The sequence below is a fragment of the Calypte anna genome, chromosome 2 (genome assembly GCF_003957555.1).
Source record: "Calypte anna isolate BGI_N300 chromosome 2, bCalAnn1_v1.p, whole genome shotgun sequence".
NCBI classification, from domain to species: Eukaryota; Metazoa; Chordata; class Aves; order Apodiformes; family Trochilidae; genus Calypte; species Calypte anna.
The window spans coordinates 4,113,359-4,139,754 of record NC_044245.1 but is presented as its reverse complement, the minus strand read 5'-3'; the positions used below and the strand labels follow the sequence as shown (position 1 = coordinate 4,139,754).

The following is a 26,396-nucleotide window of genomic DNA, read 5'->3' as shown; positions in this document are numbered from 1 at the left end:
ACTGGTAGGATTACAACACTGGTCCTAAATGCATTAATATCTCTTAAGAGTCCAAACAGCCCATATATTTTGTGGGTAGGGAGAATTTCTTGCAGAAGGAAAAAGAAGGAAAAAACCCAAGACACACCCCCCCCCCTCATGTGTTTTTCTTTTTTGTTAAAGAGACTACTTAGCATGCAATGACTTTAGACAGATTCTAGCTGAGTGTCTCAGTGCTTACTTTTTAAAAATCAGTCAGCATTGTTTTGGGGGTGGGCAAGAAGCCAGTGGGAGCCTGAAAGCATTGCAGGAGTGACTGAACTGGGAAACCACAGTTGCAAAGGAATGGACTAAAATACAGATTCTGAGCCTGAGATTCTTCCTGCCTGCTCCTTCTAAAGCTGGCAGAGCTCCCCTGGCTTCAGCTCCTGATTCACTGTCAGTGAGAAGTTTGTGAGAAATGCAACTGTTTATCCAGAGCTGTGCTACTGAATTAAATGGGGTTATTCCAGATGTACACCAGAGAGGTAACAGAGATCAGACTCTGGCCTTTTCAAATGGAACTCACATCCTTACCCCATCCCACTGGCTCTCCTCTCTTCATACATCCTGAAAAAGAATCCTGTGTGTCTGACCTCCACTGCAGTGATGAATTTGAAAGAAATCAGGGAGCCACTTTATGTGGCACGTCTTGTTGATTGGTATTACAGACTTTTTGTGGTGCATTGAGGTTTTTTTTATCCTTCTGGTCATTTTCATCTGTGCAGAAGATGGTCTTCCTTCTACCACATCCATCCTATAGATGTCACAGGGACTGGAGAAAAAAAATCCTTGGAAAAAACCTTTGTGTGAGCTTGATATTGAATTGAATTGTTGACATCTACAGGGTAGACATTGGCATCTGAGCTTGATGGGAACACATCCTGGAAAAAGAGAGGAATAGATGTAAGAAGAATAAGTGTTTGGAGGAGAGAATGCATCTCCCCAAAATACATATTTAAAATACACCAGGGAGGAAAAAATAAACCAAAAAACAACCACCAAGTATTTATCTGTCCCAGCCAGAGCTGGGCTGCAGATGTCTTCGACATAGATGAATGGATACTATCCATCCCCTGTAATTCTTTATTTTCTATACAGACAAATTGCTATACATGAATGTCTGTCTGTACAGCCAGATGAAGTTAAGAGTTTGTCCAGATTCTTCCAGCACTGAAGATTTTCAGGGTAGATTTAATGTACATCTTAAAGAGGCTGAGCTCTGCAAATAGTGGGTAGTTTGCAGAAGAGGAGACCTAATTTATAAATGCATACAATGAATTAAAAATGTAATAATTAAGGCAATTTGTTTTGTCATGTAAAGTTCTTGGTAGCTGAAAAGAGCCTGAATTACAGACTGGGTGGAAAGGAATTCCCTCAGAATATTTGTCCCCTTTCAGATATTTTAAGTTGAGCATCCAAAGAGAAGTAACTCACAAATGTATCTTTGCATTTGACAATCCCCACCATCCTTGAGAGATTTTAAGTTTCTCTGACTTGTCAATAAGAGCAAATAAATCTATTTTTATGCAAATTTGACATCCCAACTCTGGATTTTCTCTCTTCTCACCAGCTCTACCACACATATCTTTATTGTTGGTGTTATGGGAAGCCATAACAAAAATAAAAATATTGCATACCTAGGTTCAACTAAAATTTCTAAACCAGGCATTGCTCAACTCCTTCAACATATGCACTTTGATGATGGAATTTTAGCTTGCCCTCCTTACACTCGCACACATACATGGTTTTGTTTAAACAAAAGATTTTCACTTATCCCCCAGATGTTACCAGGCTATCATTACAAAGGCACAGAAGTTGCATTTAATGCTCTCATAAGATCAGCAGTGGTTTATTGCTCTATGTTCCTTCAAATTATTTCTTGGCATCTAGCAAAAGCACCATGACAACGACTGCTGGGACTCCTGGCTGTTGTCCCAGTGGGAGGGAAATCCTCCTACTCAGAACTGCAGGTACAAAGTAGATATTTTTCCATTACTTTATGTTTTCCAAAAGGAAGCACGAGGGGAAGAAAGCAAAGGCCAACAAAAGATATTTTTTTCACTGACCATCAATTCTTAATGACTTAAAATAGTGTAGCCTGGGCTGGTGTAACAGGAGAAAAAAGATTTTTTTTTTTTCATTACCACTGTTTTTCTAGCTTTAAAAATGTATGTTACAGTTAAAGACCCCCGTACATTCATGGGTCCTGTAATTAGCTTGCTCCACAAAAGGATGTTTCCAAATCAACTGTATGGAATAATCTTCATTTGAGTCCTTTGGAGAGCCTGGAAGAAGATTTTAAATACTGAAAGAGAAATGCCAATTTTTTATGATCTCTCACTCTCAAGAGCTTAAAAAAGGAGCTGACCCCAACCTCTACTTGAACCTTCTTAGACAAATCCTCATTCCTGGCAGCCTAGTGACTGGAAAATCATTCCTATATGTCAATATAACCAGTCTCTAGTATATCCTCATATACTGTCAGTGTCAGGAACCAACATTTCTGTCTTTTAACCCTGGGAAAGTAACTGAGATATCCAACTTTGGGATAACCATTTCTTACACTTCAAGGTATCCTATCTCTTTTTCCACCTGCTGAGTTGTTCTTCCAAAGGGACAATTGTACAGCTGAACTGTCTACAGACACAGAAACACACAGAAAGGAATTTTTCCAAATGGCCAAAGTGTTTACTAACAGCTCCCACTGAAATTGCCACAAAAATACTTATGCTACTTTTAGATAATTTGGGCAAAGGCCATAAGAACAAATTATAAAAGGGCCAGACTAAGGAACTGGTGCCTTTGAACCCAAATGAAATAATTTAGTAGGAAAACCAATCTCCCTCTCTCTGCTCCCTTAAAAACTGCAAACTTATCAACTTCCTTGTTACATCTTTATGATCTCTTTCCTTCTCTTTTCTCACCCCACTCCTTCTTTAATGACTGCAGCTGCTGGGACATGAATGACAACACAGCCTTGTGGTGGGTGATCAAGGGTCCTGTGGTTGGATCAATCATGGTAAGGAGCACTTGGAAGAGGTTCTTCCTCTATAATTTTTAGGGAAAATGATGCAAATTGGTTCAAATGGCTTTACAAACTATGCTGCATCAGCTGTCCTGGACTACTGGGCAGCATGTCTGAATGTCCACCATTTGCCATCCATACTGCTAATTCCATTATTATTAAGAAAATCTTTATTTAAATTAGTAATCTTTATTAAATTAGTAGACAAAGTGTTACACAGTTGCTTACACATAGATAATAATTCTATGAATAAGACCCTAGAGAATATGGAGCATTTGACAGGAGCTGGCAGACATGACCTGGGGTGTGTAGGAATCCTGTGTCATTTGGGGTCACAGCCCAAGTGGGACAACCCAGGGCACCTAAACCAATACTTGATGCCAGTTACTAGGAAACTGGACTGAGTGTACTGAATGGAACTCATTTCACAGCTACATATTTGAGGTCCTCTTATCTTGGGCCAGAGGGAAAATGACACAATTCAGGACTTTCAGAGAAGAGGAGACACTAAATAATGACTGATAATTACTACTAAACTGATAAGGGTCTTAGTTCAGAGAGTGGGAATTAAAGATTCTTTCACTGCTGACATCCTTGCTGTATGGTTTTGATGGGCAAGGATCTTCCTTTTTCTTCTTTGCACTGCTTGATAATGAAAAATGTTGAAATAATTTTGCTTGTGTTTCTCTCATCTGGTGCTTGGGAATGAGGAAGTTCTGCCTTATTTTAGCTGCTGCAAGTGGGATAATTTTTGCCTAGAAAAGGGACAATAAGACCCTTGACAACTTTTCTCTATACCCCTGATCCTATAAAACTTGTAGACTGCAGATTGGAAATACTAAAACAATGAAACCTGCAAGTCAATGGAAATGTCTCATTCTCACACTTGAAAAAAATACATTATTGTCATAATTTTTTTCCCTTTCTTTTTTCCTCTAGATAAACTTTGTGCTTTTTATTGGCATAATTGTGATACTTGTGCAGAAACTCCAGTCACCTGATATTGGGGGCAATGAATCCAGCATTTACTTGTAAGTACAAATAAAGCAGTAATCAGATCAGATTTCTAATATACACATAGGAAAAAAGACAAAGTCAAAAAGACACCTTGGTTGAATTAATTTGATTTTCAAAGAGTCACAGGATCTATTAAAATGCTTTGGTTGAATTGACCTTTATTAAAAAATAAATCCAAAAGCCTTTAGAGGTCAGTTATCTGGAATTATCTGGAAAATAACAGGCATATGGAACAGTCTGCTGTGCTTCATACCTCCCAGGGACATGGTCTAAAGTTCATTAGAAGCAGTGAAATTTGGTGAAAGATTTGATCTGCCTTCTAATTTAGGAAGAGCCTCTGAAGTTGCTTTTGTCCATGTTTCTTGTACCCTAGAATATATTCCATTTTAGCCCAAAAATTCCCCCCACAGACCTAGAAGTGCTTACCAAGGCACCACATTAGACATTTAGAAGTTTTAAAAAATTGTGGTTTACATTTTTTTTAAAGCCAACATCCTTTTTCTCAGTTTCCACCTCATGAGAGGACAGAGATTGGCCATTTGAGATGATTGTCATTCTCATTTTGAGTCCATGAAGTCATTCTCCCTATAAAAATGATGATAATTTTGAATAACCAGGTTATGTGACAGTACATCTGGTGTTTTCTTGGCTTTTCAGCCTGAACACCATTTGCTTTGTGATTTTTTGGGAGCTGTAGTGATTTCTAGCACTTGTGAACATAGGTAAGACTATTTGATTTAGCACTAAATTCCTGAGTTAAAAAAAAACAACAATAAAACCCCAACAAAATCATGGAAATTATAAATAAAATTAAAGACATCAAAGTAAAATAGAAAGTCCCTATTTTGCTGAACATGTTAAAAAAATTATCCAGTGATCACTTCTACCTTAAGTAGACTCAGTTACTCTATAATATCACCCATCTAAATGATAATTTAAATATCATATAAATAAATGTCAGGAAAATTTGACAACTCAGGTGACAATTTGTCTAGTATATAAATAAGTAAAAATAGGTCCTCTAGCTGCCTATTTTTCTTCCCTTCTTTCCTATTGTCTAGTTTGCATTTTCATGACTTGATAATATTATATGCATAACTTTTTTATATCTGCAGTCAGACATCCACTTCCTGGAAGTGCTGCCCTTGAAGCTTATTCTAAACTGTGTTTCCACAAAAATGATATTATAAATGATATAAATTATATTATACATTAATTCTGGAAGTGGATATATCTCAGAATTAACACTCTGGAGAAAGTGTAGTGAATGGGTTAATGGTATGCATGGTTTGCCTAGGGCTTGCATGAAGGTTTTCCATGTACTGGGATGTCATCCACTGACTCTTAGATTGTAATTAGCATCCAAGATATGCAGAGCTAATTCTGATTAAGACCTGCTAAGTGCATGTTGGATGTCAGATGCACATCTCTCACATATGAAGCAAAGCATGCCATAGACTGCAGTGATTTACCCAGATTATAAAACATCCTTGTCATTTTTGATCAATATGGTGACTGGGTTTTACTGATATTTTTCCTATGTGTATAGTTAGCCACCAAAAGCAAGAGAAAAACATCATATTTTCTGTTTCATTCGCTGCCATTATTTTTCATATTTTTTTGCAACTTTATAAGTGGGTGTGTATAAATTGAACTTGCATTTATGTATGTGTTATGAAGTGGAGTGTTGTTTATCCAAACAGATTCAACAAAAGTCACACAGAGATAATAAAAAAAAAATTAAATAAATAAGTCTATGCAGGTATAGACCAAGCATATTCAATGTTTGTGCACACAGATCCTATAAAAAGAAAGCTGTTATAATGAAGGAAAAAAAAAATGAGAGAGATCATAGTGTGGTTCTGTCACCATATTGAAATCTCTGTGGCATTTAGACTGTGGTCCATACTGAGCATTTTCCATGTCCTATTTTGCTGTTTCAAATGATTAAATGTCATCCCATCAGAGCAAATTCTCCATTCAGACCTTTATTGTACAACATATTTTTGCCTTTGGTACATGGGACAAATCAGTTGTGGTTGAAGAAGGATGTTCAGCATCTTTCTGAAGGCAAGAGCATAAGATATCTGCAGTAGTGATTGAGAGTTACTCTGCTACTCATCTTCCACTTTTTGAAATAAACCCTTTAGTCAGGACATCCATCATCAAACAAAGCAAATAAAAGACCCCACAAAAAATTGGTTATTGATTTTGAGTAAGATTTATTTTCTTCTTATATATATAGTACATATTTAAGTTCAGGCACATTAAAGGATAAATTTTGTTAGGAAAATCTTCCTCCTGTTCTATTTTATAGGCACTATTGTCATAGTTCTGCAAATCACTTAAGCCAGCTTTAGGCATTAAAAGCCTTGGGGATGGGCTTAAATTCAAAGATTAATTATATATTGTTACCACTGTACACTCATTATTAAAATTTCCCACTCCCAGAGTTAGCTGCAAGCTATGACATGAACACAACAGAAGAGTTCACTAGTGGGGAACTAAGGCTTAATTAATGCAATGTAGCCATTAGAGACTGGAAAACTTGTTTTAAAAGAAAGCAAATCCCCTAAACAGTAATTTGTATAATTTACAGCACAATAGTCAGTGCTTTGCTCCCATAAAAAAATCATATTTCTCTCTCAATAACCTGATGATCCAGATGCATTACTCTTTGCATTCAGGCTTTCAAAAACTTGGAAGCATGGAGCTAATTACTAACCATTTTCTGCAGCAGCCAGAGGCTTTGCTGATTGTAAACTTTCATTTGATCTACTTATCTGTTCAGTCATTCACTACCCATCCCATAACTAATCAATCTTTCTTCACACATCCAGTCCCCCTTCAAAGCTGCCTGAGTGCTGCTGACCCCATTTCAGATTGAACAGCTCAAAATGTGTGATTCTGAGACAGCAATAACCTCATGCTTCTTTTACTGATGTTTTAGATGGGGGCTAGATTAATCTAAAACATCCCAGTAGCTGAGGTAGGAACTAAAAAGGAAATAAAAGCCATTCTTTTTAATATTCATTGTAATTTTTTTTTCTCCAAACCTTAAGAGGCTTTTATACATCCTCCCAGTAGTCATCCTAGTAATTATTTAATTTTCAGTGTTGGGATTGAACTTACCAAAGGCATAAAAAATACATAACTTTGCTTCTTGAACGATGTTTGGTTTCAGTTAACTTTGTGTCAGTCCTGAATAATTCCACCAAATTAAGCAAAAACAGATGAACATCCAGCAATACAAATGCAATATATTTTTTATCTGAGAGAGAAGTTCTGAGATCCTCAGGTGCTGGCAAAGCTAAAGTAATACTGATTGTACTCCTAGAGTAATTCCAACTATTATCTGCATGATTCAGACAGGATTATTGCCCCATAAATGGTGAATGAATTGCATAAAGAGTTGGAATGTGCCATGGTCATGGATATGATATGTTTAACCCTACAGCAGAAAATTTAATACCTTGTATTTGTATCTGGATATTCAATACACTGAGATTTTACTTAAAGTGCTTCCTAACAGAAAGGATTTCCTGATTTTTAACTGCCTCCAATTGCACAGCTTGTAAATATTTTGCAAAAGTAGGAGATTGTCACGGTTTAACACTGGCCCGGCAATTAAACCGAATAACAGACGCTCTCTATTAATCTGTCTCTCTCCTTGATAGAGAAAGGAGAGAGAATAAGGGAGAGAGACTTATGGGTTGGAAACTAAACTACACAACTTTAATGAAACAGTAGTGATAAATAGGTAAAATTACTAAATATATACAAATATACAGGAAAATGGAAACCACATTCCTCCCTCCTTTCCCCCAATAATTCTCACGTCACCACCGAGGCTGTAGGGCAGCCCTGGGAAAGTCCAGGCTGGACTCCTGGAGTCGGCAGCAGTCGGGAACTGGAGGCAGGAACACACAGATATGGGCTGGCACGGATCAGGACCACAGGCAGATGAACAGACAGGATCCTTCCAGGATGCCGGGTGAAGGAAGGGAAACAGGAAAAGATCTGGCTCGGCCCACGTGATGCCTCAAATTTATACTGAGTGTGACGTATATGGGATGGAATACTCTGGTCAATTCTGGCATCTATCTTGTCCGTTCCTCCCTAAAGGAGGGTTCAGGTGGGGCCTCTGTGTCCTTGGCTCTGCATACCAGTCTCTAGCAGTAACTATAAACATCAAGTGTTATCAGTCCTAAAAGCACACACACTGCATGAGAAACTTGCTGTTAATTTCAGCAAATGCAACTACTTACAAGGGACTTAGCTAAAAGCAAAAGTACAGAAACAGAAAACCACCTTTATCCTGGCCCAAACCAGGACAGAGATCATTTTAGGACATTTACAACATATGCTTGAAAGGCAAGTAGCACCACATCAGAAGCCCATGAATCCAATGTGTAGCAGAAACACATCACAACCTGACTGTGGCTGGTTCAGCACCCAGTGCCTTACATCAGGCCCACATTCTTCCTATGGCTTTTCATCCATCCATCCCTTTTCTGGAATGTTAGGAGACAGATAACAAATTCATCTGGCAAAGCATCACTGTTTTGTCCATGAGAAATCCAGCCAATAGTGTATAATATGGAATGTCAGAATCTGCTTATAGGAATCCCCATTTTGGTAAGGTTGTTGTAGAGAGAGGACATTCACACACACCACCACCACCCACCCCCCCCAAAAAAAAAAAAAAATCCATATTCCTATAGAAAAAATACAAAAAAGCCAAAGTCCATGCTATTATTTTCATGAGCATTATTGCACTGCTGAAAGAGTCACTCGAGACAAAATTCATTATAGAGAAAGCTCACCTAACAGTGTCACTGCCATCAACCACTATTGTAATTAAATAAGGTGTGCATGATGTAGATGCATGCTGGAATCAACCTTGAGATATAAAAGGCCCACACCTTTCCATCAGCTCTTTGCTTATTCATTCATTTCTGAAGATCAAAGGCATTTAACTGAGAAAGCTTCTTTTTTCTTTTATTTATTTTTTTAATTTTATTTCCAGTTTACCATTAAGGGTATAATTTGGGAGGGGGAAGCTTGTTTCTGCTCTTGCTTTAACAGATTCTTCATAAATTTTGTATCACATGTCGAAAACTCAATGAAAAGAAAATAAAGCCCAAATATATCTGTAGCTAATTCAGGTCTACGTCGTTCCTCCAATCAGCATCTTGCTGGAAAGAAAGGAGAAACATGGCATATATCATAGGTAGGTATGATTTTACATATGGTGCAACCTAGAGGGTTAGGGCAGGAGAAGCAATGTTGTAACAGAGATGTTTTGGTAAACAACACTCCTCTGCAATTCACCTACAAAGTCACTGGACACTCTATGATTCATTCTGCTACTGCTTTGTCTTGCTGCAAGTGCTCAGACTGCCAGCATTAATAATTATTGACAGGCTCTTCATGCCAAAAGTCTCATTTTTGACAAGAAAATGGCAGCTATTTGATGATGGGTGTATTCTGTAGTGTGGCACTTGGATTTCTTAAGCCCAGGTATTATCAGTTGTGTGCTGGGATGCCCAGTAACGAAAGGAACTGGTGGTCCTGGGCTAATCCTTTTCCATCACAAGAAAATACAAAGGAAAACATGGACAATTATCATGTGGTGTCAGTGCATGATCAGCAAGGACCTAGTTCTTATTTCTAAAAAAAAAAAATTTAGGAGAGTAGGTGTTTGCTACTTTGACAGCTTTTCACTGCTTCTTGATAGATTTATTTAATGCTCTAGAGAAAATGTTCTCATTCAGTACTACTATTCATTTACATTTCCCAAGACATATTATTATTCTGAGTGTTGGTTTGAGGCTTTTTGGTGTCTGCTTTTTTTTTTTTGGTGGTTGTTTGGATTGCAGGTAGGACTTGGAAAACAATCAAGTGTACTCCTTAGGAATGGAAGTTTGTGTAGTCTATTTTCCATAATTAGCAAGAATATAATTACACAGGGATTTATCTCTTTTCAGACAAAGAAACTGAAAGTCCAATTCAGTTTTGCTTGCCTATCTATAGATTAACTGTGGTCTCAAGTAAAATCAACAAGCACTGAATATTTAGTGTGTTTATCACGTTCCTCTGAGCTGTAACAGCTGAGGGGATGGTGCACAGAGGGGGCTACTCAAACTCCTATACATCTTTGGTTATCAAATTTAGTTTTCTGATTTGAATGCTGTCCTGTGATCTGGTATCCATCTTACACTGATGATGGGAACAGATCTAAAATTATGTCCACCTTGAAAGTGGTTTTGTTATTTTGTAGGCAACACCCGAGGGATTTGCCCAGAAGAGCAAATCAGTGTTTTTAAAGGACATTCCATCCATTTCCAATGATACACAAGTGCTTTGCTAGAGCTTTGGTAGGCTCCAATTTTGAAATCATTAATGAAAAAACTTAATTCTTGTGGTTGGAAGTTCATCTGGGATGAATTCAATGTTAAGAAGTTCTCTGCTTTTGTTATTCTGAAATCAAGTCCATGGTGCCCTGGCCTGCCCAGGTGATGTCCATATGATGGAGGCTGACACCTGTTATTTATATTTTGAAGCTGTAATGACAGATAGGATGGCTTTGTCTTTAAACACTGATTGTAGACACTGCTGTAAGGTATTTTTATGGCCAATTCTGTGGTTTTAATAGATATACAAGCAGAGGAAAGGATACAACACTGATTTATATGGTTAATGAACTAGCTGACTTTTTAAAAATCTACCTGAGTTTCATGCATAACAGTTCTCTAATGATGATTTAAAATTTCCACTTGACTCCATGCTCTGTGACAGCCTTAGAGAATGAGATTTTGTCCTAAATAAACAAAAGACAGACCTTTTTTTCTCCATCTGTGACAGGAACAAGCCACAAACTGGAAAGGAACATGTTTCCATTAAAAGAGAAGCTACTAATAGATGTTCCCTCTCTAGAAAGACCAAGGAAATGTGCAGATTATTGTGAGAGAAAGTGATACCATGCTCTGTGCCACAGTGCATTATAGAAATGTTCCTTCCATTTTTAAAAAAAGAAACAGTAACACAAAGCTTGATGCACTCCCAACAGTTCTATCAATGGCTGGATTAACCCTAGCAGCCCTGTTTCTGAGGAGGTTTAGGCACAAGAAAAGGCTAAATATTGTCTGATGGATTCCCATTCAAATGTTAGTAGCATAAATATCAATATTTCAGCCCTAAAAAATCTTTCAAAGCTGGTTCCTAAAATATTGGCTTGGTTGCCATAGCTGGTACCAGCACTCATAGCAGCTGAAGGATCAAGACTGATTTATATGTAAGAGTTTGTGTCTGTGCTTTTGTCCTTGGATATATATATATAGGTCTTTGCCTACACATGGAATATCTGAAGTGCTATATATATTCTAAAACTCATCCAGCATTGCTTTTTAAAGACCACAAATACTTCAGCAATGTGCACAAATGTAAGGATTCTTCTATTTAAAACTGACTACACTTAATTAAATTTTCTGTATTATTATACTTTTTGCCATGTTTTCAGGTTTACTGATTGGCAAAAATAAGGAAGCCTTCCTCAAAAAAATGGGGTGCAGGCCTCAAGGTTGTTTCTCAAGTCACTGTTCTACCTGAAAGTGAATAACCTAATTTTGATGTGTATTGATAAGATTTAATTATCCTGGAGATCAGCAGGATAGAGAATGTCCAGTGCCTAAGGCTTGTGTCTTTACAAATTACCCGCAGATTAAGATGCAGTGTTGTAACCTTTATCAGGATAACTTACTGGGGAAGAATGTTTTTTGGAGTTTCAGATAGTATTTCAGAAACCTCCAGTGGAGAGCCGACCCAGGAGCATCCAAATTAGATCATATTGGTCGTTTTCCCTTTCCCTTCCATTTTTCCTATACCTAAGTCTGTTGTTTGGGATGCCTTGTTAGGCTGAAAGGGATAGATCTGGAATTTTATTTCTCCCAGATCAATTTGCACCTTTGTTTCTTTGAATCAGTTGCTTAGTGACAATAAGATAAACGTGAAGCTGAAGCAACTGGTCATGCAGAAGTTGTTGCAAGACTGCAGATGATGGGGAATAATTCTGACATCTCTAATCTTGAACGTCCTTTCAACTTCCATCACAGCTTGATGCACACCAGCATCCATGGTCTTCCATTTCCTTTCTGCTACCATTCCCATTTTTACCTCTACCATAAACAAAAGGAGTTTAATTTCCCCTCAGTGTCTCTGCTTCTCCTTGCCATCAGTTTCTTGTGTCTCACTTCAGTGACGAACACACTTCACACCCAGTGGTTCTAGTTTTACATCTGAGGATTTATTAGGATGTTCTCCATCAAGTACATAGTCCTTACAGCCTGAGGTATGGAAGGGGCAAGAAAGATGGTACTGTCATAGTGCAGAAAGTTTTTTGATCTGGAAGGCTGGATTTCTGATGATGATCTTGTAATTAATGCCAAGCACGAAAGGAACTGTGTGGTACAAATTGGGTTAACTCTACCTAGGAACAAATTTTGCCTGCCTTGGATTGTCCAAGTACACCCTCAAAGGCCAACACCTTTTAATGGCTTAACAATTAATATAGTCTCAATGAAGGTGGTTTAAAAAAATGTATACTGGACTAACCCAAAGCTGTGCATATGGTTGACATCTTTGTCTTTCTACTTCATCTGCTGTGTACCTGTAACCATCACTGGGAGATTCCAGACTGCAAATCCTCATTTGTATTTTCAGGGAAAATATTGGAGTTGTTCAGCTGCTTGAATGTCTGTAAGCCCAGACCTTTTTTTTCAATAAGGATGGTTGTAGAAATGGGTTGGAACTTCAGAGCTGCAGTTAATAGAAAATCAGTGTAGCTGCACCAAAGTTGAGCTCTGCCAGCTGACTGGGCTAAGTCCTGTCTCTAATGCTTGAACATCCACATCTTGTGCCAGATTGTGACAATAAATACTCTGGATTTTGTTCATTTGTTTAATGACAATGAGCTCATCACACTCTCAGATATTTTCTGACTGGATTGGGATATACATATTGTGCATTTCAAGCAGTAAGCCAATATTCCAAACCATATAAAAATCTCATTTGGTGTGGCACACTTTCCTCACTAAACATGAGGTTGTCTTCTACTCTAGTTATGTTATTGGACCTCCATCAGAATTATTCCCTAATGCATGACATCAGTCCATGCTCTGGAGTCAGTGAGAACAATTTAGCTTTTTAAAACAGGATCTCCAGAATTAGCACTGGGGAAATAATGATTAAGACATGTAATCTTGACTCTACAGTTAATTTAAAGACTGGTTTTGATGGACAAATTCTACTGCTAGCTTTCTTCTCTAGAGCACAGCTGAATACTCAGCTCTCTCCATTATTAGAACTCTAACTATAACAAGGGCTTTCTCCATCCCTGTATGTCCACCCTACAGAAGTTAACAAAGTCAAGAATGATCAGTGCAGAGATGATTTTTGGCTCTCTTTGACCATTCTGTTTCATCTTCAAGCCTCATTTCTCTGCAAATGTCAAAATTATTGGGCAAAAAATTTTTCAGTTCAAATTCAGATTTGCTAAACATTCATTTTCAGCCATAGCCATAGTTTTTCAAGCAGTAATGAGCCTCAGCTTCTGGAGAGGTGTTAGAGGCTTCCTCTCGGACAGACTGTTCTATGCCAAATTATTGCTGTAAATACCATGATAGCTTTCATATACAAAGCATTAAATATAACTTTGGTGTAATTAAAAGTACAGTCATGTGAAATATATAGAGGACACTCAGTGTTCTCTATGATGTGGGAGTTTTGAAATATGTAGGAGACCCTTGTGAAATTTCATACATCCATGCTAGGTTTTAGCTTGAGGTTCATTGACTTCATAAGTACAGAGACACAAAAAAGTCAAATCTTCTTTATGTTCCTCCAAACTACTGGGAAATAAAAATCACTGATCTGTGTAAAACAAATTCCCAAAACAGCAAATAGAAACAAAGGTACCCTCTCACATGTTGAATTAATCAAGATCCTTAAAAGAAGTAGAGATTAAAAAGTCAGATGAATGAAGACTACTACTACCACCCACTAAAGTGAACTCATTTTGATGTGTTTTGGACAAGGACTGTCAAGGAGACTTCACACTTTCTCTTTTTGTTTTTTTTTATAAATTTGTTTTTAGCTTATTCCCAGGCATTAGAAGATGACCTTGGAATACCTCAGACCCCTTAGAGAAGTCAGGAAAAAGTGGTTTTTATTTGGTGGTGTTACTAGTAAAAAGTAGAGCTGGAGGTAACAGGACAAAGACTTTGGGTAAAGGTGACTGGATGAAGAGTTTTCAAATTGTTTTCAATTGAAAAAAAACTTCCTTTATTTTATTTTTTTTTTTTTTTATGAAGAGCACAGAAATGGTTGTACTTTTAGCAAGGCAGCATGAGTTCCAGCAGATTTCATAAAATAAATATGCTGGGTTCCTTCCAGCTGAGTCAGTAGAGCTCTACCCAGTGCAGAGAATAAAATCCTTGGTATAATGTATATCACTTCAGAGAAGCTGTTTAAAATCAGTCAGATAAATCTCACTTTATGGTCTGTTTCTCACCACTGACTGTAAAGCTAACATGGGACAATGAGATAAAAGGCATCGACTTATTTTACTAACTTCCAAAATGAGAGGAGATGGAATCAAGTAACAACTTTGCTGAAAAGCACCTGTGCTTATTCTGTGTCTGAATGAAAGGGGTGAATCCATCTCCTTGAGCTCAGGGGATCAGGACCCACAGTCACCATGGCAGGATGGAGTTGTGCTGTCTGTTTCCTGCTCATGGAACAAATTCCATTTTCCAAACTGTTCCCATCTGCTCAGTGGGTCCAGGATTTTTGTAAATGTAGTGTTTTGTTCAGGAAAGAAGCCTAGATTTGGGGAATCTGTAGCTACTGAGTAGCAAGGAAAAGAAGGCCCCCAACTTTTTAAAATTGCTGTAGGTAAGTAGGCATGTAGCATAAATAAGAGATGGAATGGCTCAATTTTTCAGTTTTTTTCTCTCTCTCCCATACAATCCTTTTCCTTTCCCTTTTGGCTGTTTTACTGTATTTTCAGTATTAATTTCAGTATTAATTTCATTGATTTGTTTCTACATTCCTTCTTCTACATGGTTGCCAATCCTATTTGTAGTGAGGTTACACAGAATCACTTGAGCAGGGTGCACAAAGATTCTTAATGAGGCACAGTTGCAATTTGCATGAATCAAATCTACCTTTATTGTGTTTCCCAGAGGATTCTTCTTCAGCATATTCAGAGACAACCCAGAAACTGTCACTCCTTGTGTGCTAGTAGTAACCTAAACCCAGAACCCTGATCCTTTTCATTATGAACTTACATGACCTTGGGAATAGAGCATAACTTCATTCCCCTGAACCACCATGCTTATTTTATTTCTCTTGAGCACCTCTGAGAAACTCACAAAACCTTTCAAACTGCCTCAAATTTGCCTCCAATCTGTGTACTCTCTCATTTGCATTCACTCGCCAGACGTCAAGGTGTCCAGATGGTCTTCAGCCACATCATACATCACTCATTTAACCCTGGGAATGTTTAACTTTTTCTTTCCCCTTCCACCCTAGCACCCTCCCTCTTCCTCCCAGATGCAGCTGCAGTCCATGCACAGGACCCATGCGGTGAGACTCAGCTTGTTTGCCTTTAGCTGTCTAAAGTCTCGTATTTAATCTCAGCAGTGTAGTTGTTGTCTATGGTCCAACTGGGAGACCAGGGCACCTCCATCAGAAATTGCATCCCTTTATGTCTTAGACCCCTCTGTTACACAGGTCAGCTCAGCCTCTGGAAGTGCCCGTTTCTTTCCATGACTGAGTCAATTCGAGGTGATGGTTCAGTTGAAATTTGTCTTAGATACACATAGTTAGATGTGACCGACTCCGTTCTGTGTGTGCCTTCAGAGATCTGAGGATCCTGCTCTAATTCGTGTAGTGTTTTGACACCCATAATCTTATTTATATTAATTTTCTCTTATTTTGCTGTTTTTCACTCTTTCCCATTTCTTTCTGGTTCCTGCCTCTTCTGTCTCTTCTCACTTTCTTTCTTTCCATCAATGTTTCTACTTCGATAATAAAAACCAAGCAGATACATACATAATAATTTGAAATAAAATGCAGGGGGTGACAAAAGAAAGAAAAAAAAACCCCAAACTTCTGTTGATTCTGACTTTGGGTCACTTTACAATCTTTAACATGAGAGATGATTCTACCCAAATTATATAGGATGGTTGAAAAAGTTCTAACAGCACTAAAATTTTAATGTTTTCCTAAGAAACAGTAGCAAAGTCTTCCCTCAGAAGCCCACGTGTAAACATCCTCTCATTGGGTAGGGAGCAGCAGTTAATTCTTAGATGCAATTTTCAAAATCAAATCTGTCCTTTTTTGTATTTCTAGCAAATATCATATCCCGTCACATTATTTCTACTCCCCAGGGAAACCTAGAATGAAAATCAATTCCTGCCAAACAAAACAGGGCATAAGCAGTGAAGGAAACATGGGTGGGGATTTTTTTTTCTTAACTTTACCACAGCAACATTGAGCACATCCTTGAAAACCACAATCCCTTACAATACCCCTTAAATAACTCTCAAACTGGTTATTGATCTTTAGATGTTTCACTTTTAGGTTATGTACCCGCAACTGCCTTCACAAGCACTGATTTCCAACACATGCTGAGCAAACCTCTTATGGTAAAAATTGGTCTGAAAATGTGTTTTGGATCAGGTGGTCAAAAAATTAAGGAGACACTCAAAATCCACTCAAAATACCACAGTTTTGGTAACTGCATACCAAAAAAAATGAATCTCTAAAACTTCCTTCCTTATTTTTGATCGGTCTTTGCTGACAACTAATGCAAAACAGAGGTGGTGCAAAGTTCTATCACAAAAGTGATCCTCTAAAAGGAACAGTTATTTTAGTATTTATTTCCTTAGCACTATCAGAGAAATAAGATTAATTTTGCAAGTTGAAACATGATTACCAATCCTATTGGCTGGGTGTTTACATGCTACGATACTTTATTTTTTCCATCCCTTATTAATAATCTTTAATAACAATGCAGTTGTCAGTCTGGATTACCCAAAAGATAACATAACAAAATAAATTTAAAAATCTAGTAAATGGGATTATTTTAAAGGAGCTAATAGTTGCAAGATGTTTAATCTGTTTTCAGTTTATTCTATTTTACTGTTCATCTTATAAACTGGATCTATCTATGGCTAGGTGAACACAATTCTTAGACCATGAATATTAGCAGGACAAGAGAAACAGAGTTTGATTTGTTTGAATAAAGTTGATATTCGGTGTGCTGTTCATCCCATACTTAAGCAGACATATAAAATAAGTCAGATGTATTCTGACCATTGAGTCTCAATTTCTCTCTGGACTACTTGTTCTCTCTAATGCTACTTCCACATCTATACTGTAAACATTTCCCTGAGGTAAATCCCAGCAAAAACCATGTGTTGAACACAAAGCAAAACAAAACAACTTCCCCTCAAAAGTCAACAAGAAATTACTATTTTCAATCCTCATGTTTTTCACCCAACCATAACAGATAGGAAATCCCTATCCCTCAGAATGCCTTCCCATGTTGTTTCAGATTAACCTTCTTGACAGGTGGTTTGAATTAGCCTCTCACTAACTAGTTATAAACATACACATCCCATTCTCCATAGTAGCTCTTTCTATAGCACAACATGTAGAGATCATGGTATCCATAGTATATATATATGCTGCTTTATGACAACACCTGCCATGGTGTGTGTGACAAAAACTAAATAGTACCTTGGAATTTAAATAGTACCTTAGAATCACCAGTCAGACATATAGTTTCCATATTGTACTCCCCTTCCCATGCATTAAGGAAGGTGGGCAAAAAGAGTGCTTTGCTATCCTTACAAGTGCACTTCACTAAAAAGAAAGCATCCCCACTACCCTCGGGTGCTGATGGGTGAAAATAAGAAACATCTGATCCAACTTCATTTTAGACTGACCTCCATCCATCCTACAAATTTATGTTCCTATTTGATTGTCCTCCACAAGCGTGCAGTCAACTTTCATTTACTCTCTTGTTTTGTTACCCTCTGTGCCCTGCACAAAGACTTCAAAGGCCGGATGTATTTTGGATGCCTAACGCTGCCCGCCTGCCCCCAGGTTGTTCAGTCCTTGGTTTGTCTCATCACAACTGCCAGCAACAGCCAGTGCTTTTGCATTTCCTTTTATTTTATTTTTTTTTTTGCTTCAGTCGAGCAGCTGGTTTGTGCTGTAATTTCATTCTGTCATGTCAGCTTTCCATCTTTGTGACGTGTCTCATGAAATGTGTTGAAAGTGACCTACCTTGGCCTGTTCACAATATGCTGAAAAAAATGCTAATCTTGTCATATTTAGCAGCTGCGTTCAGAAATGCTACTGTAAGCCTAAGAGGGCTAACCAGCACTCTTGCAAGATGTCAGAACTATCAACCATTACCCTGTAAGTGTATGCAATCCTGTGACATTACTGTGTTTTGTATGACGCATGTTGCAAGTAATTGAATGGTTTTTAGCAAGAGGGGTAGTAAACCAAAGAGCAAGCATTCATTAAGTTCTTGTTGCATGTAGAGTTTTTGGTTGTTCTGTGCTTTTGCTGATGAACCACGATCAAGGATTTTAAGGTTATTTTGTAAAATATTTAATTATCATTGTTGCTATTGATGGGTTTGGGTAGTGTCTGTGTAGAAACTATTAATAGTTACTCTTTATTATACAGCAAAGAGGTGAGCTCTGGTCATAATGAGAGCAAATAATTCACCTGAAAATCAGGTAGAACAGCAAAGACAGGGCAGGACTGAGTGAATCAGACTCTCAGCTGGTGTAAAACAACTCAGGTCCATTGAACTGAGTGAAATTTTGCTAACATACACCCAGGGCTGAGGTAAAAAGCTAAAGTTAACAATACCTAAAGCAATACATTGGGTATCATATCAGAAGATTTGCCTACGAAGAGTGAGGTATCTAAAAAAGTAACTCCATGCCATTCAGTCTGGAGATATGTGAAATAATCACTTTTCCATGGAGTACCTCACTCTCTGTTACTTCTACTAAAAGCCCACAGGGTTTGTTTAGATGAGGTTACCTTTCAGAGAGCTTTCATACCACGTTTCCTGATGAACTTGCCCCTGAATTTCACAGCAGACTTGAGTGCAAATTAACACACTCAGAAATGTCCTGCCACATGGATCCAATAGTCCAGCATCTTGCTGAAGAATACTCAGTATTTAGCTTTAATACCATTAGGAAAACAGGTTGTTTGGTAACTTACAGTACAGATTTTTTTGTTTGTTAGCTGGAAAAAACCAGAACAAAACCAAAACTACACCTAAAAAAAACCCCAACAAAACATTTAAAACATGAAAATAAAGGATTTCATGAAGTCTTAAGAAACACACCAAAGAAGATGTTCAAAAGATTTAGTCACCAGACTGACCTTGTGCAAAAGCAGGCAGAAGAGATGGAGGAGAGCAGTCAGCAGTTTCACCTTCTGCACTGAAAGAAGCTTGAAGTTTGATAAGTTAGGTAAAACTGGGACCTACACTTAAGATGTGTTTTAGACAAAATTTATTACTTTGTCTAAAACCTAATTCAATGTAAACTTTATGTTGGGTCTCTGAAGATCAAGAAATGTCACATGAAGTAGGTGCAGCATTTCAGAAAGATGGCAGATTGACAATTGTCTCTACCTCATCAAGGGCAAGAAAAATTCAGCCTAAACAGAAGCCCAGAAAAACTCAGTACACCTCCAATAATCATAATTAAATCCTCTTTGTTGTTTATTTCAAGATGTGAAAGTCTCTTTAAGCTTTTACTGATTTTCAGTTCTTTAGTCTGGTTTGTGCCTGAGAAAATTAAAAGGCTTTAATTAATTCCTGTGATTAGGTGTTACCTCAGGTCTTTGAAAATGATCCTAGAGATGTAATTAAGCTTCTGGAAAAGACACATAACTGCCAGGAAGACTACTGAGGTTCCTGAAAGTCACATGTTAGTTATGTTTAGCATCCTTTTGATAGAACAGACACTTCAGTTTGTTAAATACAAGCTATGTTTTTATCACTAGTGACATCTTTATGGTTTGTTTTTTACCCTTCTACTTGAAATATAGTTATTATTTCTGTACATATTCATCACTGAGTTATGGCCAAAGAGATGGGATTCCTCTCATCTAAATTTTACAAGGCAACAATGTCACAATTTATATGTCAAACTCATTTTCCCTTTGTAGTCAATTGAGAGACTCTAGGGTATGATCAGGAACTCCTTAGGGACAGATGATTCTTCCCTGTGACTCAGGGCCTGTTGCTCATTGTTGGCAGTAAAGGGAATGTAGATGTGGAATTAATTTAACTCAAAACAGATGCCAGCATTTCAAATATGTCATAACTTTAAGCTAGTCAATATATCCATTAATAGATGCATTCAGTATGTACCCATGGGGTTTACAATGGAAGTCACCTCCTCTGAAAGAGGCCCCCTAAGAACTGTGCCTTAAAGTGCATTTTCTCTGCATCAGCTTTAGGGTTATTATGTTGATAATTTCAGATAATCACAGATATCTATAGGATGGAGGTCCAGACCTTGGTGAGATCAATGTTATACATGACTACCACAGACCATGATGCAAAAGTTTATATTGGATCAAATTAATTTCACCAAAACCCAGACAGTTATCTCACTTTGAAGAAGCAGACATAGGTAGCAAAAGAAAACTATGCAGACTTCCTTCAAAGGCTAAGGGTTTTGTAGTTCTTTTTATTCTTTTGACAGTCTCTGATATTTTGTCTCAAAAAAGTTGGGTGGTGAGAACCTCTAGAATGAGGGCTCTTTGCAAGAGTAAAAGTTATTCTGCATTTTAACTTTATCTTAATAGGACACAGTGTCATCTGTCAAATCTTTTATAAGTTTCCATGGCTTTTTTGAGCTAGATGACTTCATTTCACCATTGCACACAAACTTACATGTTTTGCAGGTAATCCTTTCTGCCTAATACTCTTGAAAAAATACAATTCATCATCATCATCCATACAGCCATTAGTATCTCTCTAACTTTTCTTATCATTAAAATCTTTTCCTCTTTATAGATCTTAATCATCAGAATGTGTTCTTACATTTCAAGTACCTTTTAGAACAAAATTGAAGAGAGTATATCCAATCAATTGATAATGACATTATATTTCAAGATCCTACAAGCTAATTGTAAGATTAATCAGATGTAATTAATGCCAGAAAACTGATAATAGAAAATGTTTTCTTCTCCACTTTCCACAAAATTAATCTCCTATGACTGTGATGCAGCATACTAACAGATAATTCTATTCAGACCTTTAAATAAAAATAACATTTATCCTTTTCCTGTTTATGTCATTAGCTTTCAATATAAAGGGTAACATGTTGACAGATGATAAATCTTTTTCCAGTTTACTACATTAATTTTATTTTTTTATATTCCATGGCTGATTTAAGACACTTATGTTCTTTACATCCTTTTTTGCTTTTTGAGATATTGTCATTCTACAATCTTTCCCATGAAGTTCTTGCTCCTTTTCATTAATCTAAACACATGTCCATTGAGAAAAAGGATTAGAAGGGATGTTGCTAGATCTTTTAGTCCATTACACTGGGTCACTCCTCTAGCAATTACTTTTTCTAGAGAGCACCAAAGTCGAAGACTCTGTGTTCTCTTCATCAAATTCTTCCAAGGCTGTACCTCTTCTTTTTAGCCAATTTTTAACTTGCTAAATCACAAGAACTGTGAATTTCTTGTTTGTGTCCTGTTTGTGGGGTCTTTCACCAAGTCTTGAGAGATGATGTGCATCTCTAAAGAATCAGGTGTGTCTTGTACAATCTCAAGGCAAGGGCTGTGATGTATTGATCACCACTAGTGCACAAAGTATGACTGAGGATCACCAGCAATGAACTGATGTCCCATTTCCAGTTTGCTGCTGGATATAACAATATATGCTCACACAGAGATATATTAATTCAGTCTTGGCTTTCAGTAAGACAAACACATCATTTTGGGGATATTGTTGAGCATGTATTAGCAAATGCAAATGTGTCTTCAATATGCCATCTAGATCTAAGCAGTGGGAGCATTTGATTAAAAATAAAAATGCAGATCTTCCAAAAATCTCTATGGCTTTTTAACTTTCTTTGTCCTCCATCTACCTCTTTAACTTGCTTTGTAGGAAATCAATCGTATTTTTTCACCTTTGAAAATGTCCTGGAGGTTACTTTAGGCCACTCTGCTTATAGTAAAACAATTACCTCATTTTCAGATAAACATTTACTTTGTCTTGAGTCTTTTTGGCTGCTTGTTCAGCAAATTACACTGAACAAAACTGATGCATAAATCCTGGCTGGAGCCCTGTTTTTTTGGGGAATTTCATCCATTCTCAGTTAAGTGCTTACAGGTACACACATCCATTTCTAGCCCTTTTGTTTATATCTGTTAGGTCTGATTTCCCTCTAGAACCTCTTTATTCTGATGCAATGGAAATCAGTTACACAGTGCAATTAGATTTAGGTTTCTGACAGTTTAAATGAGACCAAAATCAAGATCTTGAGAAATACTCATGAGTGCAAGGACATACAGGGCTTTTTATTTTGCCATTTTGGAAATCTATGCTATACAGAAATAAATTCACACACGGAAGTTATTTCAAACACTCCACTGGGACTTAGCAAGTGGGTGAGAGGTTTATTATTGTGGTATGGTAGCAGTCTGAATCCCTTAGCAAAATTACCCTCCTCGTGTTTGGCACAGTAGAAAAAAAAAAATCCCTGCTTCTATTAATGCAAATTAAGATAACAGGACAGAGTATTAAGCATTACTAATGTGCTATTATTGTGGCAGTGTGAAGAAGTGGGAGCAAACTACAATGTGTGTGAAATCACTGTCTGGGAACAAATGGGGATGTTGTATATTTGTTCGTATAATTATAGAGTGTCTGTATTTCCCAAAAGGGAGGCAACACAATATTTCTTTTTCATGTTTTCTTCTTTAATTAAAGCCCAAGTTGTTTATTACAAGGCTGCATTAAAGTTCTTTCACTCTATTATAACAGGAGACTGGCTCGCTCCACACTGCTGCTTATCCCCTTGTTTGGAATTCACTACACGGTGTTTGCTTTTTCTCCTGAAAATGTCAGTAAGCGGGAGAGACTAGTGTTTGAATTGGGACTGGGATCTTTCCAGGTGATTATTCAGTGAATTCTGATTTTGTTAAATAAGAAAAAAAAACCCCAAAAAGTCTGTTCATTGATGCTACTTTGCATGCACACCTCTCAGACTCTGTGTTTATTTATGCCTATGTTTTCTAGACATGGATTTTGGTCTTGTTTGCTTGATTGTTTGCTTGAACTCCAGCTATTTTCTATCATTGACTGAAATATTTGAATTACATTACTTTTTTCTCTCCCGTCTACCCAGGGATTTGTTGTTGCTGTTCTTTATTGTTTCTTGAATGGGGAGGTAAGACTTTCAATATTTAACCTCACCCACCCACCACCCCCATCCCATTTCCTAGTGGGAGTAACTGCTATTCTAATCCTTCACTGTAACCCACCATCTACCATATTCCCTAATACCTTAGGCTGAATCTCACAATACCTCAGCAAAAGAAAGAGGATGTGTGATGTCTTTATTGAACAAAAACTTGGGTTTTGCCAGAGATGATGGCTGAGATTTATGCTCCCTAGCAGAGGTAGGGACTGTACTGGGTACTTTGGCCATGTCATCCCAGGTCCAAAATGTCCTTGCCATTCTTAAACTTCATACAGGTCTAGCTAGCCTACTCTTCCAGCTTGTTCTGTTCTCTTTGTAAGGTGGTTCTCCCTTCTTACATGTCCACCTCACCACCCAGACTGGTATCATCAGCCAACTTGGTGAGGATACTTTCAATCCTATCACCCAGCTCATTTTTGAAGATGTTGAACATGCTCATTCCAGTATCAATCCCTGGAGGACTCCAAAAGTGATGGGCTGCCAGCCTGAGTAAAAAACATTATTCACCCCCCTCTGAATATGGCCTGTTAACCAACTTCCTACCCACCTTGCAGACCTCCCACCCAATCTACACCTTGCCAGTTTGCCTAGGTTGTGGGAAACAGTATCAAATGCTTTGCTGAAGTGCAGATAAATGGCATCCACTGCTTTCCCCATGCCAACAGAAGACCATATTTTTGTTGTAGAAGACAAGCAGGTTAGTCTGGGATGATTTGCCAACAGAGTAGGACAGGATGGAATGGACTGGACCAGAGCCTTATTTGGGCCTTTTCTGTAGATGGCTATGACATTTGCTCTCTTCCAGTCATCATGGATATCCCATGATGTCCATTGCTTTTCAAATAATATAGACAGTAGTCTTGAAACAATGCCAACCACTTTTCTTAACAACATTCCATCTGAGCCCTTAAATTTATGTTGGTTGAGCCCCTGCAAGAGGCCACAGATTAGCCCTTCCTCCACTGCTCTTGGGTTGGCACATGGGTTGTAGTTAATTCTTTGACCTGGAGTCCAGCTGTGCCAGTAAAGACAGAGGCAAAGAAGATCCTGAGAATCTCTGCCTTGTGTGTATTCTTAGTGAATGCTTTCCCTGGGCTGTTTAGCAATGGACCTGTGTCTCCCCTGTGCTTCTCTTTACTGCTCATGTATCTGAAATACCCGTTCTTGTTCTTGACATTTTTGGTAATTTTCTGTTCTAGCTGAACCTTAGCTTTCCTGACTACATTTCTATACATCCTAGTGAGGTTCTTGGAGTCCTTAATGACTATTTGGATGTCTTTCCACAGCTACTATACTTTGGTTTACGTTTTTTTACTTTCAAACAAAAGTTCATTGTTGAGGCAACTGGTCACTTGTTCTGCCTTTTTTCCTTTCCCTTTGTAGGGGATGGACTTTGCTTCCAGGAGACTGTTCTTTAACCTTCTTCTCAGCATTCACAAGCTTCTTTTCCATCCATGGATGCTTGCCATGGAATCTCTTTAGGGTTAGGATTTAGGTAACCCCTGAGCATATTCAGACTGGCTCCTCTAAAACCCAGGGGGGTTCTCCTACTGCTGACTGGTCTTAGTGAGCTCAGTTGTACCTCAACCCCAACAATGTTATCTATCATACAACAGCTTTGGTTCAAAAAGACCTCTGAGACCATCACTGTGTCACTTGGTGAAAATTCCTCTAATCTTGATCCAAAAGAATTCTGTAGAACTTTTGTGGTCTCCTCAACTCACCTCCATACATTCAAGTTTCTGTTTTACATAAAGTGCAACTCCACTTCCTCTTCTTCCTATCTTATCTTCCCAGAATATTATGTAACCACCCATTGTGGTTTTCTGGGAATGTGAGTTTCAGTGTTTTCTACAACATTAAAACTTGCTGACTGGGCACGGAGCTCCAGTTTCTCCTGTTCTCTGGCCAGACTACACACATTGGTTCATACAAACTGGAGGTGATGGGATATGCAGATGTTCATAAATTCACTAAGTCAACCAATCTTCTTGTTAAGATTCTCCTGCCTCTTCTAAGTAGGTGTATTCCATCCCTGCTCAAAAAAGCTCAGGGGAGCTATTACATGTCATAGATGTATATGAATCCAAAGGTTATGATCCTCTTAGAGGTTGTCTGAAAGCAGGAGACAAAGTTTTCAGCAGACATGCATCCATTAATGGCAGGTGAGAGACAAGCTACCATTGTGGACAGGTTATTTAATTTCTTTCCAGTGCCTTTTGGTTGCCATTTTCTTTGACTCCTTATTATAGATTTGGTTCTATCCACTTATGAAACCAGGATAATTTTTTTCCAATAAGCTGGCTGAAGAACCTTATTGGAGTTAGTGTTGAGCAGGTCTTCAATGCTAGGTTAATCCTAAATTTTCTGAAGTCAGAGACTCATAACCCAGGCTGTTATTCCCAATGCATGCCTGGACCTCTTTCAGACATGGAGATTTTGCTGAAGTGAGGAGGTAAACAATGATCTTAAAAGCTATTCTTTCAAATGATGGGGATTTTTTTTTTCTAAGCTTGATAACTTTTCAGCATGTCCTCGAGCGGCTAAGTACATAAAAATTGACCTTTTGAAGTTTCTCCCTAAAGGTGCAATCAGAAATAAAGAGAAAATGGAGGAGCTGGAAAGTCAACCGGTATTTTGCTGTGGATTTCAAACATCGTCATCCTTCTCTAGCGAGCAGCGGAGTGAACGGGGGGACACAACTCTCCATTCTGAGCAAGAGCAGCTCTCAGATTCGGATGTCCAGCATAAATGCGGAGAATTTAGTGACATGA

The 26,396-nt window shown here is 37.9% G+C and overlaps 1 protein-coding gene across 1 annotated transcript in view; it reads left to right on the top strand.

The window, feature by feature from the left end:
- The window catches only part of ADCYAP1R1 (ADCYAP receptor type I), a 133,437-nt gene extending 107,041 nt beyond the window's left edge, over positions 1-26,396 (top strand). The window contains exons 12-16 of the mRNA XM_008502214.2: positions 2,971-3,040; positions 3,986-4,077; positions 23,184-23,313; positions 23,548-23,589; positions 26,208-26,396. Of these exons, the coding sequence (XP_008500436.2) occupies positions 2,971-3,040; positions 3,986-4,077; positions 23,184-23,313; positions 23,548-23,589; positions 26,208-26,396 (523 nt within the window). The remainder of the gene's footprint in view (positions 1-2,970; positions 3,041-3,985; positions 4,078-23,183; positions 23,314-23,547; positions 23,590-26,207) is intronic.